Below are 19328 nucleotides of genomic sequence, written 5' to 3'. Positions count from 1 at the left end.
TTTGAATAAACTTTCTACCTCTTGCTCTTGCTCAGCTCCCTTTTGAACACCAAAATCCTTAGGATTTGTATTTTTCTATATCTTGTAGGCAAGTTTTGGTCCTTTTAATTCTTTTGTTGTTGTTGTTGTTCTCCTTTGCGTAATTTCAAATAGCTTGTCTTCAAGCTCACTGATTTCTGCCTCTGCTTGATTCATTCTCCTGTTGAGATCCACCAGTCAATTGTTCAGATCAGGAAATAGATGTCTCGATTCAAAGATTTGTTTGACATTTTTCATTATTTCAGTCTCTTTGTTAAATTTCTCTGATATGAGCGAAGTGTGCTGATATGCACCTGTGGTTCCAACTACGTGGGAGGCTGAGACAGGAGGATCCCTTGAGCCCAGGTGGTCAAGTCTGCAGTGAGCTGTGATTACACCACTGCATTCCAGCCTGGGCAACAGAATGAGACCCTGTCTCAAAAAAAAAATTTTCAAAAAAATGTTTATGATAATTTTCTGAATTTATTTGCTGTGTTATCTTGGAGATCACTGTGTTTCCTTGATATCTTAATTTTGAATTCTTGGCCAGAGAGCTTAGGTGTCAATGTCTTGTCAGGATCAGTCACTGGTTCCTTGCTTTGTCCATTTGAAGAGTTCATGGCTCCCTGTTTGCTGTTGTTTCTTGTGGATATATGTCTGTGTCTTTGAAGGATTAGTTATTTATTCTAGTCTTCTCTGTCAGGCTTGTTTTTTGTTGTTTTTGTTTTTTTGAGACAGAGTCTTGCTTTGTCACCCAGGCTGTAGTGGAGTGGTGCGATCTCAACTCACTGCAACCTCTGTCTCCTGGGTTCAGGTGATTCTCCAGCCTCAGCCTCCTAAGAAGCTGGAATTATAGGCACATGCCACCATGCCCGGCTAATTTTTGTATTTTCAGTATAGATGGCATTTCACCATGTTGGCCAGGCTAGTGTCAAACTCCTGACCTCAGGTGATCCACCTGCCTCAGCACTGGCCTGGCTTGATTTTTTTTTTTTTTTTGAGATGGAGTCTTACACTGTCACCAAGACTGGAGTGCAGTGACGCAAGTTCAGCTCACCACAACCTTGGCTTCCAGGTTCAAGTGATTCTCCTGCCTCAGCCTCCTGACTAGCTGGGACTATAGGCACCTGCCACCACACCCAGCTATTTTTTTGTATTTTTAGTAGAGACAAGGTTTCACTATGTTGGCCAGGCTGGTCTTGAACCCCTGACCTCATGAGCCACCATGCCCGGCCTTGTTTTGGTTTTTATTGGTTATGTTTGCTTAGAGATGCTTCAAACTTTATTGAATTTCTTATACTTTTTTCCCTAGATCACTGTCTCCTTTTTGTCACTAGATGGTGGCCTAGACCCCTGCCCATCTGGGATGGGGGAGGTCCCAAAGGGGATGTCTCAGCAGTGTGGAAGGGCTGGCTAAGGGTTTGTGCCCACAGGACCTGTGGAATGTACCTCCTACAGCATGGTGTTACTGAACTACAACTCTGATTTGGTGTTTGGCCAAGTAATAGAGAAGAGTTTCCAGGGATGAGGAGGTACTCCTACCTCCCCGCTTTATCTCTGGCTGTCCTCAGGGATAGGTCTCCCTTCAGGTATCCATGATATTTCCTGTGTGTTGAGGCATGGAACAGGTCTCCTGTCAAATTACCCAAAATTGTAGAGAAGCTGGTTACCCACCTCAATCTCACCTTTTTTAGTGTAGAAACCATGAGTTAGGGGAGATTCTCCATGTACCTGGTGCCAGCAGATTGGGGGAAGGGGTGTCACAGATGTGAAAATTTGATTCTCTTATCGTCTGCTCAGAGTTTTTTTACCTCTCTGTGGTCCAGGAACTGACTCATCCTTGTATTTGATTCCTGGGATAGTGCTGATGATAATGTTAGCATTGTATATTTATTTTTTGTTTCCTTTGTGAGGACTGAGGTCAGCTTGCGACTACACCACCATTTTAGAACCAGAAGTTTCCCAAATATGCAATTATTATTGCCCATGTACAAGTTTCTAAGACCCAGGGCCATGTTTTCTAACATGTTTAAATGTCATTTTCTTCAAATAATATTAATCTTCAAAATGTGATTTTATCTATTTCTAGAATGTGATTTTATCAGAATTCATTAAAGCAAACTCAAGAAAACTATTCAAGGGTAGTCAAAACATGCCAATATGTGAAGTACGACTGGGACATGGAGATGTTTCCTTGGAGCTTTGTTTTAGAAATACTTTATATAATTGAGCTGCATATTTGAACTCTGTGAATATGGAAGTTATATAAATTTAGCTAAAGACATATTGGTTTAAAATCTGACACATTTTTGTAATTTCTGTAGGAAAAAGCTATTGCTCATATGAAGATAATGGTCTCAGAGTGTGAATCATCTATGAAGTAAGTCATTAATGAAATTACATCCAGCTTTTTAAGAGATTGTCAGTGAATACAGCTTTATCTGTTCAATAGCGGTTCAGCAATAGGAGAATTTTCCTTTCAGCTTTCCCATTTTTGCCAATGGCAGCATCATTTTCTCAGTCTCCAGCTTGAAAATATGTTATCCTCTTTAACCTCTCGTTTTCTGTCATCCCCATCTAAACAGTTATATCTTATTAACTGTACTTCTACATACCTACTTGTTCCTTATTTTTACTATAATTATCCTACTTGGAGCCTAATCAGTAAAACTTGAATTACTTTAATAGCCAATCTTGAATTTATTGTCCTTCTAAACCTATCTTGAGCGCTGTCATAAAATTTTACATTTTATGTCTAGTCTCTTTAGACAGACTATAAGCCACTTCAAGAAGAAAGTCACTTGTTATATTTATTTTACATACCCTTAAGATTTTATATAATAGTTGGGATATAAACATTTAATAAATACTTGCCAGTTGAATCTATGCTTTACTATTTGTTTGTTTTTGAGACAAGATCTCACCCTGTTGCCTAGGCTGTAGTGTAGTGATACGATCTTGGCTTATGGCAACCTCAGCCTCCTCAGGCTCAGCTGATCCTACCACAGCTTTCTGAGGAGCTGAGACTACAGGCATGTGCCACCACACTCAGCTAATTTTAAAAAATGTTTCTGTAGAAACAGGGTCTCCCTATGTTGCCCAGACTGGCCTCAAACTCCTGGGCTCAAGCTGTTAAACTTTTAACACTTGACAGTTTTCTGTGCTTACTTGACTGTTGGAATAATACATTTTTTTTTACTTTATTTGCATATAATTCATTATTGGTAGACCTCTAAAATATCTGTTCTACCTAATTAACAGGTATCTTAATGCAGCAGTTACAATTTCTTATAATCACATTATATTTGTATTCTAAGTATACTTAGACTATAACAGTTTTCTTTTAAATGAACTAGTTTTTAAAAATTTTCTTCATTATTTCCACATCATTGAACAGCCAGCTAAAGGAAACACTGACTAATCGAGACCGTGAGATAAACAGTCTCCGGCGCCAGCTTGATGCAGCTCACAAAGAACTCGATGAAGTAGGAAGATCTAGAGAAATCGCTTTTAAGGAAAACAGAAGATTGCAAGATGATCTGGTTACAATGGCAAGAGAAAACCAAGTATGAACATAATGCATAAATTTTGGTCGTTTTATACTATTTAGTCATTGTTTGCTAAATATTAAAACTCTAAACATTTTTTCTAAAATTTAATGATATAAATATAAGTGATATAAGTAATTCATTAAGGACAATAGTGTTATCAGGGTATTAAAAAATGTAGCTTAGGTCAGGCCCGGTAGCTCACACCTGTAATCTTAGCACTTTGGGTGGCTGATGTAGGTGGATCACTTGAGGTCAGGAGTTCAAGGCCAGCCTGGCCAACACAGTGAAACCCCATCTCTTCTAAAAATGCAAAATTAGCCGGGCATGATGGCATGTGCCTGCAATCCCAGCTGCTTGAAAGGCTGAGGCTGGAGAATCACGTGCACCTGGGAGGCGGTGGTTGTAGTGAGCCAAGATTGCACTGCTACACTCCAGCCTGGGCAACAGAGTGAGACGACATCTAAAAAAAAGTAGCTTAGAATGCTGCTAAATGTCACAGGGTGTCTAATGGGTGCAACTGGTCTTTTCACAATTTTGTTCTTTGTTGCGAGGAAACCTAAAGCTGGGAGCATGAAATTCTTTATGGCAGAAATCATTGGCACCTTACTGGGTGAGGACATCAGCATCACTCTCAGAGCAAAATTTCTGTGTTTTGAAGACTTGGGATAGGTTTTAATAATTTGTCTTCTGTCAGCTCTGAAATACACCTGTAGATAAATGAATAAGTGTTTTAAAATGGCAAATACTGAAAGGTATTAGTTCTGTTCGTGCTATTTCTTAAAAGATTATACTGAGAAAACCAGTGATTTTCCTGTTTTAAATATTTTATGTTTTATAAAAATAATTTTCAGTATTATTCAGCATGAAACATATTGCTGAAATATGAAGGTTTTTTTTATTGTCATCCCCTGACTACAGCTAGCCCTTAGTGTAAATGCAGATATATATGATATATTATGGGAAATGTGTGATAAAGTTTGGTTAAAAAGTCAGGATCAGACCAGGTGTGGTAGCTCACACCTATAATCCCAGCACTTTTGGAGACCAAAGTGGGAGGATTGCTTGAGCCCAGGAGTTCAAGACCAGCCTGGCCATCATAGTGACACCTCATCTCAGAAAATTAAAAAAAAAATTAGCTGAGCATGATGACATGTGCCTGTGGTCTCAGTTTCTCAGTGGGCTGAGGTGGAAGGATTTCTTGAGCCTAGAAGGTTGAGGCTGCAGTGAGCTGTGATCATGCCATTGCACTCCAGCCTGGGTGACAAAATAATACTGTGTCTGGAAAATTTTTAAAAGTCAAGAGCAGCTAGAAAAAATATGTGAAAATAACACTTAGGAACAGTTTTTCTTTTTTCCTACTCTATCTTATTCCCCAATTTCAAAGGAATTATTTGAGTATAAATAAAATTCATTTGGTGTGGTGTTCATTTTAGATTGTCTTTAATGTTCTGATTTGTAGGAAATCTCACTGGAATTGGAAGCAGCAGTGCAAGAAAAAGAAGAAATGAAGAGCAGAGTTCATAAATACATAACAGAGGTGTCACGATGGGAGAGCTTAATGGCTGCTAAGGTGAAAATCATTATTTCGGTTGGATTTAAAACTGAGGGTTTTTTAACTTTTTCATGTTTATTTATTCTGTCTCTCCAATTAGATATTAAACATTTTAAAGCAGAGATCCTGCCTATTGCCTTTTTCTATTTCCCCCATAGATCTTAGTGTGGTGCCTGCTCAGGTATCTAATGCTTCCTAAATTAGGACAGAATGCTCAGTGTGTGTATGTGTTTATGACATGGGTGTTCCAGTAAGTGACAGTTACTAATTTAGAAACAATTTTATTATGGTTTAACCAGGAAAAAGAAAATCAAGATTTGTTAGACAGATTTCAGATGGTTCATAACCGTGCTGAAGACTGGGAGGTCAAAGCCCATCAAGCTGAGGGAGAAAGCAGCTCAGTTCGGCTGGAACTTCTTTCTATTGACACTGAGAGGAGACATCTTCGAGAAAGAGTGGAGCTGTTAGAGAAAGAAATTCAAGAGGTAATATATTTATTTGTTTTGTAAAGATGTTTAGTGAAACAGAAAACAACAAACATACTTTTTTTTTTTTTTGAGGCAAAGTCTTGCCCTGTCACCCCAGACTAGAGTGCAATGGCACGATCTCACTGCAACCTCCGCCTCTTGGATTCAAGCAATTCTCCTCTCTCAGTCTCTTGAGTAGCTAGGATTATAGGCATGTGCCACCACACCTGGCTAATTTTTTGTATTTTTAGTAGAGACCACCACATTGGCCAGGCTGATCTCGAACTCCTGACCTTGAGTGATCCACCTGCCTCAGCCTCCGAAAGTGCTGGGATTACAGGCATGAGCCACCGTGCCCAGTCTCAAAGATACTTTCTTGACCTAAAGTTGTAAGCATTGATAAAATCAATTCATGGTAAATTTCTATCATTCTCATAATTTGCATAGGAACCCCATTACTTTTTTTTGTAGTAAAAGATACAAACATCAACTTTCCCATTTTAACTATTTTTAAGTAGACAGTTCTGTGGCATTAGTACACTCACAGTGTTATGTAACTGTCACCATTATTTGTCACCCTGCTTTCTGTCTCTATTAATTTGATTACTCTAAGTACCTCATGTAAGTGGAATCACACAATATTTATCCTTTTGTGACTGACTGATTTCACTTAGCCTTAAGGTTTACTTTACCTCAAGGTTCATCCATGTTGTGTAGCATGTGTCAGAATTTCATTCTTTGTTAAGGCTCAGTAACATTTCCTAGTGTGTATGTACCACATTTGTGTTTCACCATTCATCTCATTTGTCAGTGGACATTTGATTTGTTTCCACCTTTTGGCTGTTGTGAATAATGCTGCTGTGAACATGGGTATACAAATACCTGTTCAGGTGCTTGCTTTCAGGTCTTTTGGATATATACCCAGAAGTGGAATTACTGGATCATATGATAGTTCTATGTTTAATTTTTTGATGAATAACCATGTGGTTTTTCTATAGGTGCTATACCATTTGACATTTCTACCAGCAATGCACAAGGGTTCCAGTTGCTTCACATCCTTGCCTATACTTGTAATTTTTTGATTTTTTGTTTTATAAGAGCCATCATCATAGGAGTGGAGCAGTATCTCATGGTGGTTCTGATTTGCATTTCCTTAACAGTTAGTGATGTAGAACATCTTTTCATTTGTTTATTGATGATTTGTGTATTTTCTTTGGAGAAATGCTTATTCAAATCCTTTGTTCATTTTTTATTCAGAATGTTTTAAATTGTCTTACAAGTTCTTTATATATTCTGGAGATTAATACCTTAGTGTATATGTGATTTGCAAATATTTTCTCCCATTGTGTGGGTTGCCTTTTCAACAGTTTTTGATATACAGAAGTTTTTAATTTAAATGAAGTCCAATTTATTGTTTTTCTTTTGATGCCTATACTTGTGGTGTCATATCTAAGAAATCACTGCTAACTCCAATATCATAAAGCTTTTCCCCTCTGTTTTCTTCTAAGAGTTTTATAATTTTAGCTTATATATTCAAGTCTTTGATCCATTTTGAGTTAATTTTTACAAATAAGCTTTTGTCATAAAGACAGTCTGATAAAAATCTCATAATAAAGAATTCAAGTTCAGTTAAAATGTAGGGACCCTGAGTTAAATTGATATACAATAGTTGGCCATTATTGTCATTTTTGTTTTGTTTTGTCTGTATAGTTTCATAATCTTTATCTTTCAGGAGAAAGTATTGACTATCAGTAGCAGATAGAATTATGGCCTCCAAAAAGACATGTTGAGGTACTAACCCCCAGTCTCTTAGTTGGAAAAAAATGTCTTTGCAGATGGAATCAAGTTAAAATCAGGTCATAGTGGATTAGGGTTAGACCCTAAAAAACCAGTGGACTGATGACTTTATAGGACAATGGATATTTGGACACAGAAAACACTGGAGAGAACACTATGTGAAGATGGAAGCAAAGATTAGAGTGATCTGTGTAGAAGTAAAGGAATGTCAAGGACTGCCAGTAACCATCAGGAACGAGGAGAAAGGCAAAGAACAGATTCTGCTTCAGAATCTCCAGAAGGAACCAAACCTGCCAACACCCGAATTTGGGACTTCTAGCCTCCAGAATTATGAGAGAATAATTTCTATTTTTTTTAAGCCACACAATTTGTGGCAATTTGTTACAGCAGCCCTAGGAAACTAATACAGATTATGGCATCAGAAAATGGGTTGCTGCTGTAACAAACACCTAAAAATAATGAAAGTGGCTTTGGAAAATTGGATAATGAGTAGAGACTGAAAGAGTTTTGAAGTTCTTGACAGAAAAAGCCCAGATTGCCTTGAAGAGATCATTGGAGAAATATGGACGTTAAAGGCAATTGTGATGAAGACTCAGAAGAAGGGAGAGCTGTAAAGAAAACTTCTGTCATTTACAGAATACATGTATTGTCGTGAATGGATTTTGTGGGAAATACAAATGTTTCCTCTGGTGATGTCTCAGACAGAGTTGAGAAAAATGTTAGTGGACACTGGAGAAAAGATGTTACTTGTTATAAAGTGACAGAGAACTTGGCTAAGTTACAGTCTACTGTTGGGAGAGAAGTAGAACTTGTAAGGGATGAACTTGGACATTTAGCTGAGGAGACTTCCAAGCAAAGTGCGGAAGAGACAGCCTGGTTTCTCCCTGTTACTTATAGTAAAATGTGAGAGGAAAGAGAGAAATGGAGGAAGGAACTGAAAAGTGAAAAAAAAAAAAACAAGACTTGAAACCAGGCATGGTGGCTAGCACCTGTAATCCTAGCATTTTGGGAGGTTGAAGCAGGCAGATCACTCAAGCATTCCACCTGTGACCACCAAAAAACTACGCTCAGGAGTCCTAGACCAGCCAGGGCAACATGGCAAAACCCCATCTCTATAAAAAAATTAGCTGAATGTGGTAGCAGGTGCTTGTAGTCCCAGCCCCTTGGAGAGCTGAGTTGGGAGGATCACTTGAGCTCAGGAGGTCAAGGCTGCAGTGAGTTGAGATTGCACCACTGCACTCCAGCCTGGGTAATAAGCTAAGACCCTGTCAAAAAAGAAAGAGAGAGAGAAACTAGGACTTGATGATTTTGGAAAAATCTTAGCCTATCCAGATAATGTGCTCTGGAGTGTGGCAAGAAAACATTTTGGTGAAGAGATTAGATAGGTGAGTCATGAATCCAGTTAGTCATCTCAGCAGAATCACTGCCAGCTTTGATTGAAAGAAACAGAAATGGGATGAAATGAAGGAAGGCTGTTGGACTTCTGGGATCCTACTAGCAGAAAACAGACCAACAGAGCTAATTGGCTGCAAGTTCACTTTCAAGAAAAGGACAGAATTACTCTAAGGGTAGCTCAGAGACCAGCAAGGCCACCACAGGCAGCTCAGAGGCCAGTGGGGCTGTAGCTATCACCACAAGCCCAGACATCATAGGTCCAGAAGATGGAGCTACTGTCTGTCTCCTTGGTTTCAGAGGGCAAGGCGACTGTCCCTGTGGACTAGAGGATGGGACCACCCTGGCCAGCTCAGAGGACAGAGCATCAGAGCACCAAAGAATCAAGGCACAAATGGCTATTCTTGGGTTTTGAAATCTAATGGATTCGGCCTCCTTGGTTGCAGACTTACTTTGGACTAGTAACTCCTTAATTCCTTCTATTTTCTCCCTTTTGCAGTGGGACTGTCTGTTTTATGCCTATCCCACCATTTTATTTTGGAAGCAGTTTACTTGTTTTCCAGTGTCATAGGTCTATAGATGGAGGAGAATTTTGTCCCAGTGTGGTCCATATTCATAGTCTCACCCATATGTGGTTTAGATGATGCTTAGATGAGATTTTAGGTTTAGAGTTGATGCTAGAATGTTGGGATGGAGTGAATATATTTTGTAGATGAGAAGGACATGAATTTTGGGGGATCAGAGGGTAGGTAGAATTGTGACCACCAGGAAGACATGTTGAAATCCTAATCCCCAGTATCTGTCAACATGACCTTATTTGGAAACCGGATTTTCGCAAATGTGAACAAGTTAAGATGTGATTGTGCTGGATTAAGGCAGGCCCTAACCCAGTGAGTGATGGTTTACAGAGTCCTTCAAAGTTGAGGGAAATTTAGATACATTATGTACAGAGAAGGCTGTGTAAAGATGGAGGCAGAGATTGGAGTGATATGTCTACAAGTCAGTGAACACCAAGGACTGGAAGCATCCACCAGAAGCTAGGAGAGAGGCATGGGACAGATTCTCCCACAGAAGCTCTAGAAGGAGCCAACTCTGCTAACACCCACATTTTGGACTTCCAGCCTCCAGAACTGTGAAGGGATAAATTTCTGTTTGTTTGTTTTTTTAACGCCCCCATTTGTGATAGTTTGTTATGGCAGCCCTGGGGAACTCATACTCTATCTCTAGAGTTTTTCTGTTAAGAGGAGTATAACTAATTAAAGGAATGCTTTCAACCTTCAAAAGAGGTTTTCAGAAACTATTCTCAACTAATCTTAATTTTGTTCTTTATTATTGTTCCTGTTCTTATGTGGTATATGAAATTCATTTTTACTAAAGTATAAATTGGCTTTTACTAAGTATAAACCAATTTCACAATACAATACTAAAGTATTATATTTGTTTAGGGGAGCTTTTATTAATGCACTAAAAAGCTAAATACTTTTCTGCAATTGTTGAAATTGATTAAATCTTCATAGCACAATATTAGATTTTCAATGTGAATCCATGGACTTTTTTTTTTTTTTTTTTTAAGAAACAGGGTCTTGTATATCACCCCAGACTGGGGTGGAGTGGCTTGACCATAGCTCACTACAGCCTTGAACTCCTGGGCTCAGGTGATCTCCTGCCCCAGCCTCCCAAGTAGCAAGGACTATAGGCTGTGCCAACATGCCCAGCTAATTTTTGTATTTTTTTGTAGCGACAGGTTCTCACTGTGTTGCGCAGGCTGGCCTCAGACTCCTGGGCTCAAGTGATCCTCCCACCTCAGCCTCCCAGAGTGTTGGAGTTGCAGACATGAGCGCCTGCCCTAGCCGTTGTAATAGCCTGTTGAAATAATTTTATTTTTCAAATGCAGAATTCTTCCCCAAACCTGGAAGTAGAGTTTATATCAGTTTGTATTTATCACTCATAATTCAAATTGTGAGAAATTTCCAATGTGGATTCTTCTAGAAAAAAATCTTTATCAGTATTTGAAATTTTTTAAATTTTGGTTATTAAAATATTAAAAAGTTTATACTATTTATTTAAGTTAAATTTAAATGACTTCAGGTATTTAGTTTTGAAGTAAACCCCATTTTTGGAATTTAAGATTTAACTAAAGACAGTTGGGAGTGATATGTATATATGTCACTTTTTCTTGAAATGGCATTATTGTAACAAAGATACTTTATAAAGGAAAAGTTTAATGCAACTTCAAAAATTCCTCATATTCACAACACCCTGACACAATAATTTTTTTTTTACATCTTCCAAATATATAAATATATACATGAGGTACTTAGTTATTATGATTAATAATTACACACAATTCCTTTTGTTAAGCATTAAATAGATCATCTTTAAATAGTAGGCAGCTTCCTGAGAGTAGTTTAAAATAAGCAAAAGTTGGCTATCATATTTTTCTAAAGTGGGGTTGTTGTCTGCAATCTCGAGTTCTTAAAATTATTGGATTATTTTAACTTTTTACTTGTTTGTTTTTATTTTTTCAGCACATAAATGCCCATCATGCTTATGAATCTCAGATCTCGTCAATGGCAAAAGCCATGTCTCGATTAGAAGAAGAGCTGAGACGTCAAGAAGAGGAGAAAGTGACAGTATTAAATGACTTGTCATCTCTTAGAGAACTTTGCATTAAACTTGATTCAGGCAAAGATATTATGACCCAGCAACTGAATTCCAAAAACCTTGAGTTTGAGAGGGTAAGAAAGAGAAATTGTCTTGGCAAATTGTTGTATTGAGCCCTACTCTAATTGTTTTACTTTACCATTTACCACACTGTACACATATTTGTTTCTTTTTGGAGTAGTTACTTTTTTTTTTTTGAGATGAAGTTTTGCTCTGTCACCCAGGCTGGAGTGCAATGGCATGATCTCGACTCAAGACAACCTCCACCTCCTGGGTTCAAGGGATTTCCTGCCTCAGCATCCCAGGAGCTGGGATTACAGGTACCCGTTAACACACCTGGCTAATTTTTGTATTTTTTAGTAGAGACAGGGTTTCACCCTGTTGACTAGGCTGGTCTTGAACTTCCGACCTCAGGTGATCTGTCTACATCGGCCTCCCAAAGTCCTTGGATTACAGGCATGAGCCTCTGTGCCTGGCCTAAAGTAGTTACTTTTGACTACAGGATTTTGACAACCAGATTTGACTACTTGAGTTTTTGCCAAGATTTCTCTGGCAAACATAATGATGAAAATGAGTTCTGTTTTGGAATAGATGGCTATCTAGGAGATTATGAGTTTTCTGATTATAAGTTAGGAACATATCCTAATACATTCTTTGTTTGTTTAAAAGTAAGACTTGAGGCCAGGCACAATGGCTCATGCCTATAATCCAAACACTTTGAGAAGCTGAGCAGGCAGATTGCTTAAACTCAGGAGTTCAAAACCAACCTGGGTAGCATGGTGAAACCCCATTTCTACAAAAAATACAAAGAATTACTCGGGCATATGGTGTGTGCCTATAGTCCCAGCTACTTGGGAGGCTGAGGTGGGCAAGGTTCACTTGAGCCTAGGATGTTGAGGCTACAGTGAGCAGAGATTATGCCACTGCACTCCAGTTTGGGCAAAAGAGTAAGACTTGGTGTCAAAAAAGAAAAAAGTAAGACTTGAATGAAGGATTGAACAGTTCAGTGCTTCCAAAGTAGAATATTTTTCTCGACAAAAGATCTCAAGGTATTTAAATCTTACTTAATTAAACAAGTCTATTTAGCTAATTTGCCACTCCCAAATGGAGGCATTACTTTAAATAACCGAGTGTGTGTTTTCTAACATGGATGTTTTCAATTTTCACTCATCTAGTAGTATCTTTATTTTCAGGTACTGAGAAGCTACAATACTGGCTTTATTATGTAGTCAGAGTAAACATATTCAACCAGAAGGGTCTCATTGCCCTTATGATTTTATGTTAATGACCTTCTCTTGACAAGGCAGCATGACTGAAAACTATTTGAGGGTTGGAGTAGATTCAATAGCCAAATAAGCCCATAGTAAATATAGCAAAGATTATTTTGAAAATAAAAGTGTTTTTCTTATACTTAAAGAAATGGTTCATAATCTTTAACCAATACCCAAATGAAACAAGTGATGGATGAATAGTTCCACAGAGCTAGATTGTCAGATAATTTTTTCAGAGTAAATTTAAAATTGTACTGAAGTAATCTTACTTTGTTTTTCACGTAGGTTATGGTAGAATTAGAAAATGTAAAGTCAGAGTCAGACCTATTGAAAAAACAACTGTCAAATGAGAGACATACAGTTAAAAACCTTGAATCATTGTTGGCTACAAACAGAGATAAAGAATTTCATTCTCACTTAACCTCCCATGAGAAGGATACAGAAATCCAGCTACTTAAGGAGAAATTAACCCTTTCTGAAAGCAAATTGTAAGTGTCTTATGTCAACTTATGCTAAGAAAATTGCTTGTGAAGGACAATTTTTAAGTTTTTTTGAAGTGGAAGAAAGGTTAAGAACATGAAGGGTAGACCAGGTGCAGTGGCTCACGGCTGTAAGCCCAGCACTTTGTGGGAGGCCAAGGTGGGTGGATTGCCTGAGCTCAAGAGTCGAGACCAGCCTGGGCAACATGGTAAAACCTCGTCTCTACTAAAAATACAAAAAAGAATAGCCGGGCGTGGTGGCGCACACCTGTAGTCCCAGCTACTCGGGAGGCTGAGGTGCTAGAATTGCTTTAACTGGGAGGTGGAGGTTTCAGTGGGCTGAGATCACATCACTGTACTCCAGCCTGGGTGACAGAGCAAGACTTTGTCTCAAACAAACAAACAAAAGGAATATGAAGGGTAGTACAAAACCATAATGTTTGTGTCGGGGTCACCACCTGTGGGGGTCTGTCCTGCAGACCCTGACTCAATGATAGATGACTAAAGTACACTGACACACAGATATTATGCTTTGCCAGTTCAACTGAGTGTGTCCAGGCAGCTTACGGGCACCCTGGAGAATGCTGTAAATAGTTGTGACCGCTGGCCTCCACACGCTGGCCTCTCTGGCCTTTATTCAGCACACGTTAAGTGACAAAAACTGAGTCAACACCACTAGAGAGAACATTAAAGGACAGGTTCCAGCGCCCAAAGCAAACACCATTAGTGGGTAATATTCCTGATCAGCCTCCCCCTGAGAGAGTTATCCAGAATGATCAAAGGTTAATGAATAAACAAGTTAGTTAGGTAAACCCCCACATTCCTTTGTTTCTATTCTAATTTATTTAACTAAGGGGACAAGGCTGCCTTCAGCCAACAACTATAGAAAAAACCCTTAGGCCTTCCAAAAGGGTTTAAAACTATATTCAGTAACTTTCTCTAATATTTTTCCCTTAATATTTTTACCACCACCCTGAGTTAATCCCCAGTGTTTGGCTTCTATGTCTGCTGCTTTCGGAAATTCAGGAGACTGGCTCGGGAGAAACACTGTGTTGGGATGTGCAGACCTGTGTATCTTCACTGCAGAGGTGGTACCGTGGGAGTGAATGGGAAGAGAAATGTTAGGAAAGCGCCTACATTGGAGGAATGAAAGGAGGAGTCAGTGAAGGAGAGCGCGTTCTCAGGAGAAGAAGTGGCTGTGTCTTCTGCTGTAGATTAGGAAAAAAGACTCTAAAAAGGCTGTGAGATTTGACCCACATGTGTAATGATTACTTTGGGAAAGATTGATGATATCATAGCTTTAGAATAGAAAGATTTAGACATATTTATAGGAAGAGAAAAGGAAACCCAGGTTAGAGTACACATGGAAGAATGAGTTTTTGAAAGGTACTAAAAATATTAATATTTCTCTTTCCAAGGCAAGAGTCAAGAAAGAGCCAATGAAGACACTTTACATCTTGGTGTTACAGTTTATGTCTCATTCAAATTAGTGTCCTTAGCATTGCTTTAGTGCTTAGCACGTAATAGAAGTTCAGTAAATGTTTCATAAACTAAATGAATGAAAAAGAAAATGTGATAGAAGCTGTAGAAGTTTAGAGAATTCTTGTTGAAAGGTCTTGATATTCTCTTCATTAATTTTAAAAACTCACAGCACTTGACTCTACAAAACAGAATATTTATTTCTTGACTTTTAAAAATTTGTTTTTAAGAACTAGTCAAAGCCGGGAAAATACCATGCTTCGGGCTAAAGTGGCACAGTTACAAACAGATTATGATGCTCAGAAAAGACAGATCTCAACTGAGAGATACGAACGGTAAGACAAATTTTATTTACATTTGACAGTGTTTTCATGTGTTCTCTATCTTCAAAAAGTATTTAATATGGCTTGAAAAAGCACACTTTTTTAAAAGCTGATACATAAAGTACATTTCTTTGGTAATTCTTCCTTTTAAAAAAGGCAACAAGTATTGCAGAAGATAACATCCCTACAGTAACTAAAATAGCAAGTATTACATAGCGGATGCTTTATAAATATTTATTGAATAAAATTGTTTAATAATCTGAAAAATAAAGTAAAATAGCAAGTATTGTGTAAATACTTCCTATAGCATTTCGCAGGGCAAAATTAGAGCTCAAAATTATTTCAAAGAATATAGAGAAACAACAACCCCTACACGGGCTCCAGAATGTATGGTTCACATACGATGCTCCAGATACAAATCATCATAGAGGTAACGCTATTGAAGACAGAAGCAGCAGTTAGCAAATGTGGACCAGATACTACAAGTGTCTGATTAATCCTACCAGCAAATCTGTTATTATACCCACGTTATAGGAAACTGAGATCGCATAAATAGTAAATGGTAGGACCAAGAGTAAAATCAAACAGGTTTTAATTCTAAAACCTGTACCCATAGCCTCTCCAATATATTCCCTACAGCTTAGTAATTTTCATATTCACTCATATTTTGGTTCATTTGCTTTATGTTGAAAAATTTAATCCCCAAGCATTACAAACCCGGAATGAGACCTGGTTTAAGAATTAAAACTGAAGTCTAATTTGCAAATCAGTTGCCAAGTTACTTGTCTTCCATTACTCTTTCCTACTATATTAATACCATAGACATCTGCATTCCTGAGATTTCATTCTCAAATAGTGGTCAAATTACATGTTAGATCAGTTTTTGAGTTATTCTTACCTATTTACCTCAAAACTTTTTAGTGATGTGCTATTTGAAGTATAGAGACAATTTGCTATGAAACAAATATTTATGATTTCAAAAAAAGGTCTGGTGGGGTGGCTCGTGCCTGCAATCCCAGCACTTTGGGAGGCCAAGGCAGGTAGATTTACTTGAGCCCATGAGTTTGAAATCAGTGTGAGCAACATGGTGAAACACCATCTCTTAAAAAAAATTGAAAATTAGCTAGGGCGTGGTGATGGGTGCCTGTAGTTTCAGCTACTCAGGAGGCTGAGGTGGGAGGATTGATTGAGCTCTAAAGGTCGAGGCTGCAGTGAGCTGTCATCATGCCACTGCCCTACATCCTGGGTAACAGTGAGACCCTGTCTCACAAACCAAACAAACAGAAAAGTAAGTCTTAAGTAGCAGCAGTGACATGAAGCAGGATTGTTAATTTCTTATAATTTAGAAGATTTAGTTTTCTGGTACTAAACTGTACATATATAATGATTTGTATTTCTTAATGATAACTTAAATTCTCTGCAAATCATAAGTCCTAAATCAAGCTATTGCCCGGGGTTATAGACCTCTCCACAATTCCTCCCCTTTTTCCTTGCCCCTAGCCCTCAATGAAACCTTGAGCCTCATGACCATGTCTGTCTTGCACCTTACTATCCAACTATGTCATGCATTCTAAATGGTGAAGTATCACTCCCCATCCTCCAAGGGAAAAAATTATTTCCTGGGGATAAGAGATAGAGGCGGCAAAAAATTTTGGGTAGTATAAGTTAGTAGAATAGTTTATGTCCCTCCAAAGGCCACAGGACATAAGGAGTGTATTAAAATTTCATGGGGTGGAGGGATAACCTGGAGAGGAAAAAGTCTTTGAGAGAGTAATAATAAACAAATCTTGTAAGCACTGAACTAATTAGAAATCCCAGATACTGAATAACTCAAGGCAGAAAGAGTGTAGGCCAGAGACTATGAATAGCCCACAGAGGATATGGCAACATAATCCCCATTCTAGGTGGGGACAGACCCAGACACAGGGAAGGAAAGCATGATAGAGAAAATAGATTATTTCCAATCTGACTTTTGAGGCAGAAAGATGGAAGAGGGCAAGATATATGTGCAAGACCATATGGTAGGTCTGGCATGGTGGTTCATGCCTGTAATCCCAGCACTTTGGGAGTCTGAGGCAGGAGGACCACTTGAGGCCAGGAGTTCAAGACCAGCCTGGGCAACATAGTGTGACCCCTATCTCTAAAAATATTTTAAAAATTAGCAGGGCATGAAGGTGCACACCTGTAGTCCCAGCTCCTCAGGATGATAAGGTGGGAGGATCGCTTGAGGCCAGGAGTGAGCTACGATTGTGCCACTGCACTTGAGTCTGGGCAACAGAGCAAGCCCCTATTTCAAAAAAAAAAAGCACAGGAGAAAAATAAGTAAACCTAGCTGTGGGGAACATCAAAGTATAGGCAAAGGATCCAGTAACAGAACTAAGGAGAGGTCATCTAGGTAGAAAGAGAACCAGGAGATGTAGTGTCATGAAAACCAAGCGTGGTTACTAGCACCAAGTCCCGTAGAAAGTCTAGCATGTAGGCATTTAATTAAACAGGTTTGTTAGAATTTTTTTAAGGATACAGAAGAAAATTAAATTTATCTGTAAGTTCTACCCTCCATAGTCACCATTAGCCTTTTTGAGTTTAACATCTCGCCATCTCATGTTTGTGTGTGTCTCTCTATGTGTTCAGTTGGTATCCTATTTATTTTCACTATATATATATATATAAATTGTATATAATTTATATAAATTTGTATTTATATGTATATAAATACACATATATGTGTATATATACACCTATATAAATATATGTGTATTTGTATAAATATGTATAAATATATGTATATATCCACATATATTTATATGTGGATATATACACATAATAGTGTGTATATATGTGTGTATATACATATATACAAAATTATATATATTTTACATATATGTATTTTTATATATGTGTATATATACACACATATATAGTGAGCATTTTGCTTCTAAGGTGTTATTTTAATGACAGCCTGCTATTCTGACATGGTTATAACATAATTGCTTTGAACAGTCTCTTATAGTACATATTCTTTTAATTGAAATCTTTTGTCCACTACTTAAAAATTGTACAAAGACATAGGATTCAAGTTTAATAGTAATAATAATTAAGTAATTTATAACAAATTAGCTAATAACTCTTACATTTGTATACCACTTTTTGATTTTTCCTGATGCTTCCATATATCTCTCTTTTTTGATCTTTATTAACAGAGAACGAGCAATCCAAGAGATGCGTCGACATGGTCTTCCTACACCACCCCTTAGTTCTACTCTGAGGTCTCCTTCACATTCTCCTGAACGTATCAATGTGTAATTATCAGAAAGGTACGTATGTAACACCAAGGACAGGCAAAACTCATCTGTGGTTGTAACAATTCAGAAAGTAGTTTTCTACATCAGGAAATGGAAGATTGCCTGAAAAGACATTCAGGAGAACTCTCTGGAGTAATGGAAAAGTTCTGTATCTTGGTGATAGTAGTTATGTGGGTTATATACAGTTTGTAAAAATTCATAAGAACTGACCATTTACAGTGTATGCATTTTTTTTAAGACATCAGGTCTCGGCCAGACACAGTGGGCTATACCTGCTATCCCAGCACTTTCAGAGGCTGAGGCTGGAAGATCACCTGGGCAACATAGTGAGACCCTCATCTCTACGAAAAATACAAAAATTAGCCAGGCATGGTGGCACACACCTGTAGTCCCAGCTATCAGCTACTGGCCGGGGGATAGGGCAGATACGGAGGCAGGAGGATGGCTTGAGCTCAGAAGGTTCAGGCTGCAGTGAGCTATGATTATACCACTACACTCCAGTCTGCATGAGTAAGCAAGCCCCTATCTCCCCGCCCAAAAAAGACAGGGTTCTCACTATCTTGGCTGGGCTGGCCTCAAACTCGCAGGCTCAAGCAGTTCTCCCACCTCTGCCTCTTGAGTAGCTGGGACTGTAGGCTGGTCCATGCATTTTATTGCATGTAAATTATACCCAAATTGAAAAAGAGAAGACATCTACAGCATAACATTAAATGACAGTATGAGCTATCACAGGGTTTTATTTGATGAAGGGCCAAATTAAAGCCACAAGTAATAGGTAGTAAAAGTGTAGACAAAGCATAGAAACAGGAGTGCACATGGTACAGTAGTCCCAACCTGGCAGGAAGGGCAGGTTGTAGGGGAATAATGAGGGAGAAAGAAGCGAAATGGATGGATCACTGGATATATATGTATGTTCAAGCTATAGTAGATATGGCAAAACTGTTTTCCAAAGTAGTTGTAAAGAGCTAGGACGCATTTGACTGAGGAAGGGTCAAAGGGTTGTGCTAATTCACTGGAGATAAGAATGAATGGG

General features: G+C 38.3%; 1 protein-coding gene across 8 annotated transcripts in view; it reads left to right on the top strand.

Moving 5' to 3' along the window:
* CEP135 (centrosomal protein 135) overlaps nt 1–19328 on the top strand; it is an 89065-nt gene that overhangs the window by 56841 nt on the left and 12896 nt on the right. For 6 of the 8 annotated variants that reach the window (XM_078367219.1, XM_078367220.1, XM_054253344.2 and 3 more), the window contains 9 exons: nt 2343–2398; nt 3416–3584; nt 5029–5139; nt 5421–5606; nt 11306–11515; nt 11666–11761; nt 12998–13200; nt 14901–15005; nt 18194–18307. In XM_078367219.1, the coding sequence (XP_078223345.1) occupies nt 2343–2398; nt 3416–3584; nt 5029–5139; nt 5421–5606; nt 11306–11515; nt 11666–11761; nt 12998–13200; nt 14901–15005; nt 18194–18296 (1239 nt within the window). In that variant the 3' untranslated portion in view covers nt 18297–18307. The remainder of the gene's footprint in view (nt 1–2342; nt 2399–3415; nt 3585–5028; nt 5140–5420; nt 5607–11305; nt 11516–11665; nt 11762–12997; nt 13201–14900; nt 15006–18193; nt 18308–19328) is intronic. The other 2 variants (XM_008993322.5, XR_013533118.1) reach the window with 2 other exon arrangements.

This window comes from Callithrix jacchus, chromosome 3 (assembly GCF_049354715.1).
Source record: "Callithrix jacchus isolate 240 chromosome 3, calJac240_pri, whole genome shotgun sequence".
NCBI classification, from domain to species: domain Eukaryota; kingdom Metazoa; phylum Chordata; class Mammalia; order Primates; family Cebidae; genus Callithrix; species Callithrix jacchus.
This window is presented reverse-complemented; position numbering and strand designations above follow the sequence as displayed.